The 17,749-nt window shown below is 47.1% G+C and overlaps 1 protein-coding gene across 1 annotated transcript; it reads left to right on the plus strand.

Moving 5' to 3' along the window:
- The first annotated feature begins 1,027 nt into the window (after window positions 1-1,027).
- Window positions 1,028-11,063, plus strand: LOC119163929 (solute carrier family 2, facilitated glucose transporter member 8). The gene is made up of 5 exons (XM_075887659.1): window positions 1,028-1,381; window positions 3,227-3,451; window positions 4,307-4,504; window positions 9,263-9,502; window positions 10,653-11,063. The coding sequence occupies exons 1-5, from the start codon at window positions 1,028-1,030 to the stop codon at window positions 11,061-11,063; spliced, it is 1,428 nt and encodes a 475-aa protein (XP_075743774.1).
- Window positions 11,064-17,749: the final 6,686 nt, after the last annotated feature.

Genomic DNA, 17,749 nt, shown 5'->3' on the forward strand with positions numbered 1-17,749 from the left:
CGGCACATCGGACGACACGGCGGCCAGGAGGGCTTCGTCGGTATAGTCGCCATCGACGCCTTGCACCACGCCACTGCTTTGTGAACGGTCAGCAGGGAGGCGGGCAGTCACGGGTATTCCTGCGAGCTCCGATGTTGCTAGTAGGCGATTCATCCATTCTGGTGTAGATGCGTCTGCTGCCACGATGTTCTTTTTCGTGTTTACTCTCACCTCCTTGACTCCGGGCAGCGCAGAGAGAGCTTGCGCAATGGCAAGACGAGAGGTGTGGTGAAAGGAGGCGCTGGCGTTTGCTGGTCGAAAAAGAATAGTGCCCGAGTCTAGCGACGATGAAGCAGAAGCCGGCATGGTGTGTTCAGTGGCGCGTACCCCTGCAGGAGCGGTCTGAGTCGCAGTGGGCGCATTAGAAGTCCCTGGAGCAACGTGGGCAAGCATAGCCGTCGATTCAGTGGCGGGACGAGGACCAGTGTGGGCAGCGGGTCCTTGAGATGTCGAGGCTCGCTGTCGGCGCTTCTTAGACTTGGAGAGGACGGTCTGAAACTCAGACTGACTGATTTCGTCAGTTGCGTGTGTGACGGCGTCTTCGTGGGCAACCGCATCATTTGACGTTGGGGTAAGACACGCAACTGTGGCACGTTCAGGCGCTACTGCGTGCATCTTCCGCGAGCCACCCTCATCGTCGCTGCCCGACTCGCTAGGACGCGAGCGCTTACGCGTTGACGTAGTATCCATGTCTGCAATATCAGGTTCCTCGTCTAACGGCAGTGGTACGTTCTGCGGATCGGTGACGTTCACGCACAGAATTGACCCGGCATCTTCGAGTTGGGCTGTATGATGCGCCGCTACAGCGGTCGAAGATGCTGTGGTGCTAGTGGTAGGGCTGGAGGCCGCCGAGGACGTCAGGCCCCTTGCAGTTGTCTCGACGTCGGCAGCAAGCACCGGTAGGCGAAGTGATGTCGGTTTCTCGCTGACGACTCTGCACAGTTTCTGTGCCTGTTCATGATGCAACCGCACCGCTTTGGCACTGGAGATGAGGTTCCACAGCACGCGGGTGCACGCGACGCTCGCTGAGCGTCTGTGTGACGATGTGGGAACCAGGGAACGCGACGGGCGTTCCAATGGCGTAGCCGAGAATGGAGGGGACTGCTCTGCCATGGTAGTCGGGATGACAGCTCCGTTTCTGACGCAACGCTTTGGGCGTCGCTGGAGTTTCGTGACCTCGTCCCTCGGCCTGCTCGCCACTTGGTTGTGCATCGGCCTGGGACACGACGTGCGCCTCTTCTTCGTAGCGCGCTTCGCCAACGGCTTCTTCACGGGCTTCGTCTCGCTCGTCGTGCCCGCGCACATAGCCGAAATGTCTCTCGCAGCTCACCGCGGCACAGATGTAAGTGGACCACGCTGAGCCTGCTGTCACACTGCACCATCGTGTGTGGGCGGTAAAGGGCGTGGCACCTGAGACACGTGCTAGAGTAAAGCTGACAGAGCAAGGTCCCTTTATTTAATGCGGCTATAGTTTTAGATGTGTAGCGTCTTATGGTCGAGCTCAAGACGGTGTGTGGCCTGACCACCCTCGTGGCGCGTTCACATTTGGCCTAGAAGAGAGCGAAAGCGGGGAAATTCTCCAGAAACTGTAGAACAACACACATATTATTATACAAAAAAAAGTTCCAATAGGACTTGGCTCTAAGGGGGATCTTAATAAAGAACAACACCCAGATTTGCAGAAGGATAGGTCTAATAGTACTTGGCTCTAGTGGGCCCTGAGTAAGTAGCAACGCACATATTTATATTCAGAAAAATAGGTTCAATACGACTTGGCTCTAGGATGGCTGTTATTCATGAACAACGCACATATCAATGTACAGAAGACTAGGTCCAATCGGATTTAGCTCCAAAGGGGGGAGGGGGAGGGTTATCTCTGTTTATAGATGATCAAGAAAAGTTAATCAGCAATAACACTGGTATTACAAAGGAACATGTGTCGTGGTTAACGACAAACAATAAAGCAAACAAAAACTGTGGCAACCAATATTCTTTAGACGAGTAATGCAAAATTATTATTTTAATAAGCATGAAATCATTTGTTTTTTTAAGTAAATGGAGATAGCAGAAAAGAGTGCTAGTACGTCGTCCATAATTAATTTATATAACAGGTAGATATTTTCAATTAGATGTAGTTTAGTTATAAATGATCATCAGGACAAAGTACACTCGATCGTGTTCCATCAAGAATTTCAATAGCGAATTGCAAGATATGAAATTGAACAAGCGATAGAGAGTATACTAAAGCTGTATAAATTAATTAAAGACTATTGCAATATGAGATGACTGTTACTGTAATGCCTTGGTGTTATATATTCGAAATGAGAGATGTGTAAATAAAGCGTGCATCACCCTGTGGGATTGTACAATGTTCGATATGCAGGAGAAGAAGAACATACAACAGCTCAAATAGCACCGCAAAGTTAAAATAATGCTGTTTTTTGACTAAAATTAAAAATCGCAAGCTAGTTTCTTTTTCTGAGCGACTGACTCGATTAGAATATTTTATGTTCCTGTCAAGAATAACAACTAAGAAGCTTTCGTTGACAGGAGCAATGAATATCGTAATTAGCTTCCATTGTACTTGGCATAAGTGAAATCGTTATTTGAGCAGAATGTCAAGATAGCAAGCAGAGTGTCCTTGCTGTCTTCTTTAAAAAAACTTGTTACGCTGAATCACGTTACCGTGTGGCCTGAACACGCCCAGCATAATGCTCTGATGGAGCAGACATGTCTGGTCTACATGGAGCAGTGGTTACGTGGCCCAGCTGCTGACCGGAAGGTCGCGGGTTTAATACCGGTCGTGATGGTCGCATTTCAATGAAGGCAAAATGGAAGAGACCTATGTACTGCGACGTCACTGAACCTCACGGTCAATATTTCCGAATCTATCCACTATGGCGTCTCTCATAATCCTGTCGTGGTTTAGGGACATTAAAACTCCTACAATTAATATTATTATCAGATGCATGGCCTAAAGTCGATTTGTTCGGGATATCTTTGTACTGCTTTCGACGTCCATTCGGAAACTGACCGCAGGAAAGCACGCCAGCACTGCATCCATATTTGACCCCGTTTACCCATGCTATCGCCTTCAGGACACATCAAGTATTGCTGAAAATGAACCTTGTCAGAGCAGACGACACTGCCTGAAAAGCTTGCCCATATATATACGTGCACTATGCAGGGAGCCACGCACCACCTGATCATCACACTGGGCATGCTGTACGCGCACACCGCCGGCCTCTTCCTGGACTGGTCCCGGTTGGCGCTGTGCTGCGCGCCGCCCGCACTGCTCCTGCTGCTGCTGACCGGAGGCCTCCTGGTCGAGTCTCCGCGGTGGCTGCTGTGCGGCCACAGGCGACAGCGTGCCCTGGAAGCCTTGCTGAGCGTACGCTCAAGCCGATTCAGGGTGCGATGTCTAACGAGAACTTTCCCCACGAGAACGTCGGCACACGCTGCCTCATGAAAATGCAAATAATTTGATCTATCTATCTATCTATCTATCTATCTATCTATCTATCTATCTATCTATCTATCTATCTATCTATCTATCTATCTATCTATCTATCTATCTATCTATCTATCTATCTATCTGTCTATCTATCTATCTATCTATCTATCTATCTATCTATCTATCTATCTATCTATCTATCTATCTATCATCATTAGCTTTACGGCTGTGAAGTTTTTAAGCAGACATGGCAGCGACCTCTATAACCACATATGGGTTAATAAAAGGCGTCAATAAGTGCGCGTACTGATTTCAAACTTATGGTGTTTAGACGGGGAACTTAGCACTTAGAGGTATGATAATTTTTAATGTACTTGTTTCCGCATATTTCAGCTTTCATAATATTCACTTGCTGAAAGCTGTATGTGAGCAAGAAAGTTATGCTTATCACATAACCTTTCACCTCCCCCCAAAACGCAAAGGTGGCAAGCAAGGGATAACCCATCACGGTTTATAAGCCAATAAAATAAGGTCATTCAGTACAGCCCCTCGCTTCGTCTTATGTTACCATACTGTGATAAGTTGTTACTATATTATTCAAATCTACCCCAACCACCTTCCCCAATTCCCCCCACTCTGCCGAAGACTACTTTATAAGCGTGATCGCTAGCAGTATTACAGTAAGTTTACGCCACCCATAACTACATTTGGCTCTTATGTGTTGTTCCTTCCTTTGTGCATGTCCTCAGTGTAACACTAAGTGAGCCCTGAATTAGTACTATCGGTGTTTTGCGGTTGCGCCTCACTGTGCAGGCTGCAGCGGAAGCCGAGTTTGAGGCGATCGCCGCCATCTTTCCAAACTACAAGACGTCGCCAGCACACTACATGCTCGCCGTACTCGTCATGGGTGCCCAGCAGTTCAGCGGCATCAACTGCGTCTTGCTGTCCTCTACAAGCCTGGTTGTCACGCAGGAATACATGCACACCCTCAGTTTGCTGGCGCTCATTCAAGTACGAGCATAGGCTCCCAGTATTTTCAGGCCATAGTCAGTTGAACTTCACTTAGTACCAGTTTACACTACGCGCGGTTGGCCAAATGGTGAAGGCCTTGAAAAGATTCATAATATCCTCGGACATGTTGACGTGCGCCTTACCACATTGGCCGTGCAGGCTAATGTGATTAGGAATAGCCAGAAAGTGTCTACAGGCATACAACGCCACATTAGTACCTTTCCCTATTCAGAAGAACAATCACTAAATCGTCTAATACCGTAATTACTCGAATCTAACGCGCACCTTTTTTCCGGTTAAGCGAGTTTATAAATCGCATGCGCGTTAGAATCGAGTACGAACAAAAAAAATTACGGCCAATCTATTGCCATCGGCAAATCTAAAATGGCCGCCCCCTACGTGCGTCGACATGGCGCGTCGTCCATTTCTGCCTATGTGTTTCTCATGTGCGGCACTTCGTACGTGTGCCGAGGAGTTCGTCATCTAGTAGTGCATTAGCATCGACGGCGTGGAATGGCCGACTCCAAAAACTCGAGTGCACCACGATGCCGCTTTTAAAAGAAAAGTCATCGCGTGTGCAGAAACGGACGGAAATCGGGCCGCATCGCGGTCGTTCGGAGTTCCCGAAACGTGCGTGCGGGACCGGCGGAAACAAAAGCAGAAGATTTTCGACAGCAAAGCTTTATGCAAAGGCTTCAGTGGACCACAGCAGGGTCGGTTTCCGCAAATTAAAAAGCTACTCGGCGAGTATGTGCTTTAGCAGCGAGCAGCACAGCGGCCCGTGACGGCAGAACTGCTCCAAGTGCGGGCTATGCAATTAGTCTTAGAAAAAGGTCTAATGCGGAGCCAGTTTTAAGCGAGCAGGTGCTGGCTAACTAACTTTATGAAGAGGAAAGGCTTTTCTCTCCGAAGGGGAACATGCATATGCGAAATGTTTTGCGGAGGAGTACGATGAAAAGCTTCACAGTTTTCAGAGGTTCGTCCTAAACTTGCGGCGCAACAACAACTACCTGCTTGAGCAAATCGGGAATGCCGATTAGACGCCTCTTTACTTCGACATGCCTGGCACCACAACCGTCGAGAAGAAGGGGGCGAAGCAAGTTCGCGTGCTGACATCGGTCCAAGGTAAAACTACAGTGACGGCAATGCTCTGTTACACGTCAGATGGGCACAAGCTTCGCCCGTACCTCATATTTAAATGGAAGACGCTCCCGAAAGGAGTCGTTTTTTCGAGTGGTGTGATCATGCGGGCCAGCGAGAAAAAATGGGTGCGCGTTGCAATCGATGTCTTACTTTTTTTTTTTTCGCGGTGGAAATCGGGTGCGCGTTACAATCGAGGGCGCGGTAGAATCGAGTAAATACGGTATAGCCTTCTGTCGTCTCTGAATATGAGCCATCTCTCTATCTCATTCTTCTTTCATAAGATAATTTATTGCTCTACGATTCACTGTTTGGCCAAGGATGTCTTTAGGAATTGGGCGTTTGGCCTTGCGTGGCTTCCCTGTATGCGTCTGCATGAAGAAGAAATGTAGCTCATACTTTGTGTACACCAATTCGACTAATGTGAGAAGTAAAGTTCGGAGTTCTCATTCAGGCATAGCGTATCTCAAGAATGTTACTTCGAGCACGCACAATTACACTCGCACCACAGTGCATCCAGTACATCAGGTCTACTCAACATCGCTCATGATAAGTTCCAAACTTTTTTTTTTCCAGCGAAAGGTGTTTTGAGATCGCACCAACAGTCGTTTTTGGCTCCCTAGTTGTCCGTTGCCCCCGCCTTCGGGGATAGTAATCGCAATCATACGAAATGAAAAAAAAAGGCAGATTTCTTTTCATAAAAATTGGTATATAACACGAAAAAAAAGTGTCTTCACAGAAGTAGTGTTTCATGTGTTGTGATTAAGGTATGAGAGTTTGTACATTGTCTATTAATGTTTGGTAGCTATAGCACCATCTGACGGGGATGCGCCGACGTTGACGCCTAGTGGCACGTCTCTATCGCGACTACTGATGTCCATAATCTTAATTTAACCATTTTAAATACTTTCATTGACGTTATTCTCTCATTGACCACATTTAAATAGTTTCATTGACGCTATTTCCTCATTGAGCACATATTAGCAATTTCATTGACGCTATTTCCTCATGAACCGTTTTTAAACACGTTCATTGACGCTATTCTATCATTGACGCTATCTCTCGATGCTCGTCGCACCTTTCCAGGTTTCACGTTAGTGGAGCTGTTTTCTATGCAATTTCGAACACAGAAATCTCTCTGTAGTAGAACACCCGCTCACCAAGAAGTCCTGCCAAGCGTTCGGTTCCTACTCAAACCGAAGACAATTTAACACGATAGTGTTTTATGCTGGGGCCCGCCAAGACTTCACTGACGTATTTCCGTCACGGAATCGCGTTGTAAAATGTGCGCTAACAGATGACCAAAAAATACAGGCAGAAGAGAAAGTTCCATCGCTGGAAATTGAACACGCGAACCCACAACCGTTCACTTCGTAGCGGACGGCGCTAAAGAACTCGTCCACAGAGCGTACACTCTTCAGCATACTATCGGTGAGCTACACCGTTTTCCGCCGGTGCACGCTGAGCTCCCAAGCGCTTCGGCGTGCTCTCGCTATCTCCGTCGTCAAAAAGATTGAAGGGCGCGCTCTGAAGGTGGTCGCCCCGTTCGTTGCGATGCGCGTACGCCACCTGCCGTTGTCACTTGTGCTTTGCTCTACAGGAGGTGGCCACCCACGCGAGCCTGCTTACCTCGTGATGGGGGTGCTTTGTAGCACGTCCTCTTCTTTCCCCAGAAAGTTCGTGTGGAATTTACCCAGCGCACGAAGGTCACTTCGCTCGCTGCAGCGGCCACGTTTGCGAAAGGATCGAGCTGCTCCGTCACAAAGTATAACAATTGTGGCAGGTGTCCGCTCGCGCTCGTCCTATGTGTACTTGTGCGGGCGTTTTACACGCCGTACTTTGTGTTTTAGCAGCTCACTTTAGGTGTCGAACTGTTGCTGTTGTTGGTTCACGCGCGTCCTTTATGTGCGCTTTTCCTGCGTCCCTTGTTTTTGACCAGTGGGCGGCAAACTCCGAACTGCCTGCCGTTTTTCGCATGAAATCGCAATTCGTTGCTGTCGTATTCGTTTCTTCGCCCTTGTGGAGAAACTGCTACTTTTTTATGTACTCGTGTGTGACATCACTGCATGGAGTTCACGATATGCTGTGGTCAGATAAATGTTAAGTAATTCAGCTACCACAATGGTTAAACCATGATCATGGGTGCAAGTCCTTGGGATGCAGATGTACCACTACAAGCATCTACGGGGGGGGGGGGGGGGGCATCTATGTCAAATGGTGCTATAGCTGTCAAACAGCAATAGACATTGTACTACCTCTCGCATTTCAATGAACACGAGACACTTATACTATTATACCGATTCCTATACGATGGAGTGATCAGCCATGTTTCTTCTACATGTTCGAGTATCTTTTCGCTGAGAAAATTAGTCTAATAACTTTCACGGCATACATTGTGTTAATAAAGGTGGCCGAGAGTCGCGTAGGAGCGAATGGGCTTGACCACAAAAAAATTAGAAGGAAGAACTTAGGAGGAATCATGGGATAAGCCCTGTGTGATGGCAAGCAGCCATTTGTACTCACTCAGTGAGGCGTCCTGCTAATCGTAGCACTCGCTCCTCTGAATGCCTACTGGAATATCTCCCGTAATAAAAAAATCGGCAGATCCCACGAACTTGGGGATCGACGTTATACGAAGCATGCAGAGGGAAGGTGACCATGTTGCTATTTTTTTATTTAACGACGCGTCATGAAATGATGCTAAATATATGTACTGAAACGAGCTGTTTTGACGCTACCCATGTCGGGTATTTCTTAACGCTCGCGCGATAAAATTGCCCAGTGTGTTATCGTCGTTCCTAGGTAGATACCTGCATACCAGTGGCCCATACCCGCCCGTGGGTATGTACTATTGTCTGGCGGGAATGTTTCACGACGTACGCCATTAATGTCTTGACCAGCACGTCATATTTGTCAAACCATCTTACCCTCCCACGCTAGTTTTGGTTCACGATAAGTTAAGGGAATAGATAGATAGATAGATAGATAGATAGATAGATAGATAGATAGATAGATAGATAGATAGATAGATAGATAGACAGACAGACAGACAGACAGACAGATAGATAGATAGATAGATAGATAGATAGATAGATAGATAGATAGATAGATAGATAGATAGATAGATAGATAGATAGATAGATAGATAGATAGATAGATAGATAGATAGATAGATAGATAGATAGATAGACAGACAGACAGACAGACAGACAGACAGACAGACAGATAGATAGATAGATAGATAGATAGATAGATAGATAGATAGATAGATAGATAGATAGATAGATAGATAGATAGATAGATAGATAGATAGATAGATAGATAGATAGATAGATAGATAGAGTTCAAAGTCGCCGAAGTTCGCTAAGAAATGTTTCGCATAAAAAAATGCCAACCCCTTGTGAGGAAAAGCCGACTTCTTGGTGCATTTTGGAATTCTCGATGTTTGGTTACAAAGTGTCCCGGAAATTTTTAGTCGTTGCATCGATAGATTTTCTAATGAATTGATGCAGCACCTACGTTTCCTAATATAGTTATTTATCGAGAATACCTCCATTTACCAAACGCGTTTGACTGCGACATTGCGATGACCTCGCCTATTCATCGCATGTGCGGCAGTTCCTGGTGGCGTCTCTCGTGGTGCCCTTCCTGGACCTGGCGGGTCGGCGCAAGTTGCTCCTACTCTCCACTATGGTGTGCTCGGGTAGCCTGATCACGTTGGGCTTGGTCTACTACCCTTCAACCCCAACAGTTACCAACGACATCGAAACGACCACGCTGCATGTTTCGCAGTCGGTGGTGCCAGTTGCCACCGCTTCCACTGCACACCAGCCAAATGGTGCAACGTTCGCCTTACAGGTGAACGCTATAGAATAGACCGAGCAATCCTAATTTCTAAAGAAAACTTAGTTTTCTTCTTTAAACCTCGTTCTGAAATCACATGAAGCCCACCTTTCTCATTTCTTCATCACTTCAACAAACTATTGTGCGAAGTCATTATATAATCACTTGTGTCTGTCACGTGTCTTCATATGCGCACTATCATATTCACGGAAAAAAAGTGGATCTTACGAAATATCTGAGAATTGTTGCGTTCATGTTTCCACGAAGAAGCCTCAAGAGCCGATGTTCAAGTATTCTGGGTACTCTTTGAGCTTTGACACGTGTGCTAGGGGAAAAAAAAAAGCCTCAGCTGTCGCTTTTAGCTAGGCAAATAATTGTCCTAATGAACGAGTTCATCAGAAGAAAAGAAATATACACCTTTTCTAAAACCATATATCTTTGGTAAGCATCACTGACCTAGAATCTCTCGCTATTTCTACATTTTTGAAGTAACCTGTTAAGCAGTAAGTTTTAACTTTGCTAGGTAAATTGTGTGAAATTATGGTTATATACTAAATCTGCGCGTGAAAAACCGGGCCTATATATTTGAAAATGTAATTCGAAATGGGCGTGCATGTACACGGTAATTTATGTTTAATCACCAAAACAAAGCTTTGAATATTTTCGAAATAGCGGAATATATTCACAAACAAGGTTTGAACAAACAAACTGGCCTTACATTGTTCATAACGTCTACACAAATGTAAAAATCACGGCGAGAAAAGACGTACAACAAGCGCTAATCTCCTCTTGCATTGTGGTCTTTCCACGTCCCTGTTTCTTGAATTTGCACGGCAGTTCTGAAGACCTACCTAATTGATTTGACTAGCCCACTAGTCCCCTCTAAGCGACTTCACCGTGACGTTAGCCACATGGAGGGGGGGGGGGGGTAAATTACGTGCAGCTGACATGGTTTTGTAGTGCTTTGATATTGAAACAATTAATATCTGGCGCGTAAATAAATACAGTTAAAGTGATAACCTTCAAAATCATAACTTATTCTATGCATGGCTACGCTTCTTTTCGATGCTAAGAAAGATGACACACGTTATCTTTAGATTTTCAGATCTCATAGAAAGTTAGAGTGTCGGTCAACAAGACTGACATATGCTTTTAAAATCTGTAGATTGTTTGGGAACGCCATCTGGTGCTCGTATTCCCATCGGTGCAGGCCTTTCTGGTCGCTGGCTACTCTGCCGGTCTGGGTCCGGTGCCATGGATCCTTGCCGTGGAGTTGACTCCGCTGCGTGGCGATGGCATGGAGCTGGGAAGCGTGTACGCCGCCAGTTGGACTGCCTTTTTCGTGACGGCCAACTACTACTCCACAACGAGCACGTTGCAGTGGCTGGTCATCACGCTGTGGGTGTACAGCTGTCTGACTCTCACCAGCGGTTTCCTATTCCTGGTCTTGCTGCCGGAGACTGCGCATGCGTCCATCGAGGACGTGCTGCTCATGGGTCACGGCGTAAAGGTGGGCCAAACAACAGTGCAGTTGCCAGTTTGCCTCGTACCCTTTAGTTTCACATTCTCTGGATAAACTGGCATGCAGAAGCCTCTAAGATAGGTGACTTGCAAATTGTGAGATTAAGGTGACATTGCACAGGTCTCGAAAACACAAATTTACGGCCTTTGTGAGAGCGAGCTGAGAACAAAGAGCATGCAACAATTAGATATTCAAATTGAAAGTAAAAGATTTATTTTTTTAATAGATGTCAGTCTCTGCCCAAGTGGTGCGGCGAAAAAAGCTGCCACCGGCAACCACATCCCCGCGTCAGCCTAAAATGCGTAATGCAAAGAGAGCCGTCCGCAAGCGAACGTGCTTAGGTCCTCCTCTTTGGTTGGTTTTGTGAAGCGTTTTTCTGAAAAGCAATAACCTGACAAGCTTCTTTGTTAAATCCAACCTCACTTCAGAAAAGTAGGAAGCTCATCATATTAACGAACTGTGGGTACATTGGAAAAAAACGTTTCAGTTATTTCGGCGTGCTGCAACTGGCAATTTAAGTGCAAGCGAGCATCGCATGACATCGAGTTCGAGGCAAGCACTTCGACGTGTGTATTGTAACGCCTAAATGCGTCAAAATCGGGCATACACATGATGCCAAAGCGATGAAGTGCCTACACGAGCAATACGATCAGTGGTAGGAAGCTCGCTTTATCCGGCACGAATTGCACCAGCAATTTTCGCCTTTGCAATTGCATTCTCCATCAATCTCTTGCTTCCCATGCATTGAACTGTTTTATTAAGGATGCTAGAATGTTCTGTTGATGACTGTTTTCCGTTTGTTTATACTGCAAATGAGGATACATGTATGTCCACTTTTTGCATGTATACAACGAAAAGCGATACCAAGGTTTTCGAGATAGCCCCTGCAATCGCGAAGACCAACGGCAAGAAAAACCAGATTGTGGTCGCCATCATTTTGAGAGTTACCTGTATGACGTGCGCATAGGACGTGCGTTTTCACATTTTCTAGTTAAAGCCGGAACTTGGAGCCTTCAAAGCCCTACGCGCGTAATGCTGTGTGATGGCGACAACTTCGTGTTACCAGTGGTCGCGGCGTGTGCGATGTTTATTGCGCGCGTCACATGTGTACTGATGTATGGCGCGCAGCGCGGTCGTATGCTCTGTTAAGCTTCATAATCAAGGTTACCACGGTTCTCCGTCAAGGCTACTCAAAACAGTAACAGGAGACCTACGTTACCACACTTTCTCGTGTGACCAGCTGTGGAGAACGCGACTGATTCGCTTACCCAACACGTTCGTAACGGCCCGTATCCAGCGCTGTCACTGTTCTGCTTCGCGACATCTGCGGAAATCGATAAAATAGGAAGTCCTTTACGTCAGTGGCAATTTACAAAGCAACCAGCGTCGACTGAGGTCGGTCTTCGTAGAGAGTGGAGCTTTTCCGTCTGTTCTTGTTTTCATCGTCGTTCTGGCGAGTGAACCAGCAAGAACTTCACGGTGGTTTGGTACGCGACCGACTAGCGGAGAAATTCGTAGCTCTGCCTCTAAGTGTCCGGTGCGCAAATACACCTAATATTTAGCTCAATCCTTGTCTAGTACGCTGTAGTTGCGCCTGGTTGCGCAGCAAACTGTGCAACCGGAGTAGGGTTTTGCACTACTCATAACTGCATCGACAGGTGGCGCTGCGTGTCCGAAAAGCTTCAGAATCTGGCGTCCTAGCTTTACAATGTTGAAAATGCTGTAACATTGTTTGTAAGCTTCATTTCTTGTCACTAAAATCAAACGCAAAGTATTAATTTTAATTAGTCAAAGCAGAAAATAGTAGTCAAGTGTATTGCCCCTTTACGTCCTTAAACTGCAGATCCTCGTGACAATGTCGTTTAAGCTTCATTTCTCGCCACTATATTGCATAACCTGAACAATAATTATGCTCGTACTTTGGTCATGATTTTTAAAGCACCAAAACCGAACCACAGGTTTTTACAGCGTCTGCTCCTCGTCACGCTAAACTTTTCCATTGGCTGTGCCATTAGGGACGTCATTCTGTACGTCGTTCCCAAGCGCGGGCTCCACTGGCTGCGCCGTCGATATATAACGTCGTTCTTTCGTAGTACCCAAGCATGCGCGCCATGGCGGGCGGATGCATGGAGGAAGCGTCGAGGAGGCGACGATGCGGGCATAGCAGCATCAACGTGGCAATGGCACGAACGCATTATGCGGGGCCAACTTCTGCTTTAGGCAGGAGTGTGTCAGATGAGACTATCTCGTCTACCATGCATGTATGCGGTGAGCATCTCGGCAGTGATCGACGACGCAGCTGTCAACTCAACTCGTCTCGTCGACAACTTGCATAACACGCTTGATTGAGGTGCTCGAACGCATCAGGGTACACAGCGATGTATGTAAGTGATTCTTAAAAGACAGAAAAGAAGATAAAAGTGAGCCCCGCTACTGTCTGCATCATAGTGCGACACCTCAACAGTGGCTCATGAGCGATGGGGGTAAGGAGGGATTAAAAGGGATAGGGAGGATTAAAATGGATAGAGATAGGGGCAGGGACAGGGAGACCCACATACAGAAGTAAGGAGGAGATAGGAAAGATGGACATGGTCACAGGAGTCCGAGGATAGGGTACCACTCAGCGAGAACTTCACGGCGTCAGGAGATGGCGGAGGGCGAGCCGGTCAGCTAGAGCTGTGCTGTCGTCGGAGATTGCGGTGGCACAACCAGTCGGCCCCCGGAATCCAGCGGGCGAGTCACAGCGATGGCACACAACGTCGGTTCGTTCAGAAGGTAGCGTTCCTCGAACGCGTCGAACTTTGTAAGAAAGATACTGTGGCATGTGTGCTATACGTGTACAATCGACGTCCTCCTCAGCATCATCCAACACCGGCGGATATGACCGTTGAAACCAACATTTCAGCTTCTCTAGTTAACCGTCTTTACGGAGTGCGAAAGCTGTTATGAGATCACAGCTTAGGTCACGCGCAGCTGTCCGGCGCCGGCGCCGCTGACGTCACGGTGTCCGTAACCACATCGCGCGAAAAGACACAGTGGGGCTCGAAGCCCGGGTCTGCTGGGTGTAAGCCCAGTATTTAACCACCGAGCTACACCGGTGCTTGTGACTTGTTGGAAAACCTAGCACGAAAGACACAGTGGGGCTCGAGCCCCGGTCCGCTGGGTGCCAGCACATTATTCTACTACTGAGCTACGCTGGTGCTTGTGACTTATTGGGAAACCTGCCTTAGGCAGGCTTGATGTCGGGAAAGCAATCGCGTTAATACGACTTATAAAGCGTTTTAAAACAGCGAAAGAACAACCAGTCGTCGCACAATGCGAATAGCGTAACGAGTGGGCCGTTCGATGCTCCGACACATTAAAAAAGCTTGTTCTTGTTCGCCTATAAACTGTGGCGCATACCCAATTCAGCTGTAATTCCTCATCGTCGTCGGCCACTGCATGAACAATTGGCACTAAATTCCTTGCAAGTGTTTAGCGGATACCACGTACGCGTCTCAGAAGAATGACGAAAAATAGCATAGCAAATGCCAGCCTAGTACCCAGAAGTTTATTATTAGTGCCCTAGTGGCTATCAAGCAAGTGTGCTTGCAGTAGTTACCCAATGAGTGTTTTGAAAAGGCTCTGAAAGGCCACTCTTCTAGCTTTCGCTGTGACGCCTTCCGCGCAGGCCTGACGTTTCTTTGTTTTCGTAGTTTTCAATCCGATCTCTTGCATTCCAATACATTGGTGAGTACACTGGTCTGTGGACTCATATTAGCGTATTTCTATATGTTGTAAGGAGAGCGCATCACATAGCCGTCTGCATCGATAATTTATTGAAATCTGTGGTAGCTTTGAAAAACAAGCATTGTGTATGATGTCCCTGCACACCGCATTGATTTAGTAACCACACGCTTAAAGAAAGAGCATGCTTTACTACTTGAAAACCGTGGTGTCAGTGTTGCAAATTACTCACTTCAATATGGCACCGAGAACTCGAAAATTACGACGACTCAATCTCGATTGATTTATTGATATGTGGGGTTTAACGTCTAAAAACTACCATATGATTATGAGAGACGCCGTAGTGAAGGGCTCCAGACATTTCGACCACCTGGGGTTATTTAACGTGCACCCAAATCTGAGCCCACAGACATACAGCATTTTCATCGAAAATGCAGCCGCCACAGCCGGGATTTGATCCCGCGACCTGCAGGTAATGACACAATCTCAAGAAAGTATGGAGATGATGGAGCTGCTTGCATATACTGTTACTTAGGATCAATTCTAACGACGTAATTGACTTGAGGGCTCAATAAAAAGTACTATGTACATACATACAATCATACATACATACATACATACATACATACATACATACATACATACATACATACATACATACATACATACATACATACATACTGTTGCGACGCGCACCTCCGACGACGTTACGAAGGGCACCTCGAAATCTCTCCGCTGCAACCACTGTTTCGAAAGACGGCGACGCCAACACGGTCCCGAAGGCGCCACTGCTTCGAACTCCGCCGGGAAGGTCACCAGCCGTTTGGTAGCGTAGGTTTCTCAGCTCGCGACTGCTTCTGCGCAGAGCTGATAGACGAGCGGACGAGACGACGGTGAGTTAAACAAGGTTTATGTACAGCATATATACAGAGGCGTTACAAATTCGGCACTGGGGCCGACAGAGACGCGAAGAGCCGAGCTCTTCTCTCTAACACATAGCTCTATTCTCAAATGGGTCTGCTGTCAAAGGGGTCCCTCTCGACGCACCGCAGGGCTTCTTTTATATGCCCCGGGTCCAACCCGAAGCGCCGCTGGTCGCGAGGTCAGAATCCTCCAATGAGCTCGCCGCTGGGCCACGTCCTTCTTTCTCATCGAATCTGGAGAGGCTGCGCTGCAGGTGGCTGCACCCAAGGACGAGTGACGTCGCCGCGCATTGCGTCAGCCGCCAGACAGGAAGACGCCGGTTGTTTACTCGACGGGCTCGCAGCTGAGATGACTCACTGCACGTGCGCGCCAGAAAGGCGCCGTGGCGTGATGACGCCGTTGAGATGTTGATCGCGTCAGGCGGCTCGCGGGCTGGCCTTGACACAGATTGCCTTTTTCAGAGGCATGGACGTTCGCTGTGGACTCGCAGGCATAACAATACATACATACATACATACATACATACATACATACATACATACATACATACATACATACATACATACATACATACATACATACGTACGTACGTACGTACATACATACATACATACATACATACATACATACATACATACATACATACATACATACATACATACATACATACATACATACATACATTAGTCAGTATGTAAATACTTACAAAGCTTTAATAGATTTCGTTAGTCGCAGCAGGGTTATATCAGCTGGGACAAAGTATCGCTTTTCGACGGAGAGTTGATGCGCGAAACCAACGGGAGCCGTACTGTCATGATTTTTTAAAAAAACTGTATTGCCTCAAAAAAAAGGAAAAAAAAGACCCCGTTAACGAGAGATTGCCGATTTTGTGCTCCAACTTCATCAACATTGGCTCTACTATTCCCCTCTTTTTTTGCCAGCACCGCCGCAGCAAGACAATAGCACTTGCTGCAAGAGCACTGCAATAGACCTCGACGCAAGACGCGGCACCCGTATCTCAACACGCACAGCAGTCGGCTGACGCCGTTGCCTCGGCACCGTCCCAGCATTCGCTCAAAGCAGCGCCACCAGACGGGCAACGACGGCCGTCGGGGGCTACCGGCAGCTCGTCCGGAACGTCCCGACAATCTGTGAGGTCGAGGTGTAGTGAGGCCTTCAGGCGCGCGCATGGCATCTCGTACCCGAAGCGGGCCTTCTGGGGCGCTCGACTTCGGTGGCACCGATGCACGAAGGACGAAATCCCGGAACCCAGGTTATCTCACACGAAAACGTCACTGGGGTCGCACTAAGAGTCGGGTTTTCTGCGCGTTGACCATATCGCGCTGCTTTTTATTCTCACTCCCGAAAGGTCTGCGATATAGTTCTGCTATTATGAAACAAATGCTGATGTTTTCATCTTCCTATCTTTCTATGTGTACTTACAAGTGTTTATGTAGACCATCATAAAGTCCCGTTCCTTCCATTAAACATTCCGAGCAAAGTCAAGGCACCGTTAAGCCTCCAGCTGTATTGCTGTATCTGTTAACTTCTTCAATTCTCATCGATCAGAACTTAGGGCAACTGAGTTGTTTATTGGAAACGTTTTACACAAAATAAAACAGCGTGGTATATGTATACCAGTTCATGCATTTTTAGTACACCGATCGAAGTGGCCGCGCCTGGCGGTACGCCATGCACGCACTTCATCGCGTACAGCCGCGCATCGAACCTGTGCAAGGGCACAGAAATGTTCTACTCTTGCTGTATGCTATAACTCACAGCAAACACTATTGGCGCCATCCAGCGCTCGGCCAGGCGTTTCACTTCAGCCCTGATCTTCGACAACCGAACACCGTTCATCCGCCCATTATAAAAACCTATTCCTACACTTCACTTGCTTCCCGTTTTTATGTGGACGCTTCCAGATATGACTCCAAATTATCCATTGCAACAGTATAAGCGGCGAGAGAAACAAGAAATTGAAGGACACATTGTGAATTTCGTCTGTGCTCGGCTAAAGCCTGTGACCATTCAACTGACTATGCCATTTTTTTTGCTGTTTTGTGTGTGTTTAGTATTCGGTATAGCAC

Source organism: Rhipicephalus microplus, chromosome 3 (genome assembly GCF_043290135.1).
Source record: "Rhipicephalus microplus isolate Deutch F79 chromosome 3, USDA_Rmic, whole genome shotgun sequence".
NCBI lineage: Eukaryota > Metazoa > Arthropoda > Arachnida > Ixodida > Ixodidae > Rhipicephalus > Rhipicephalus microplus.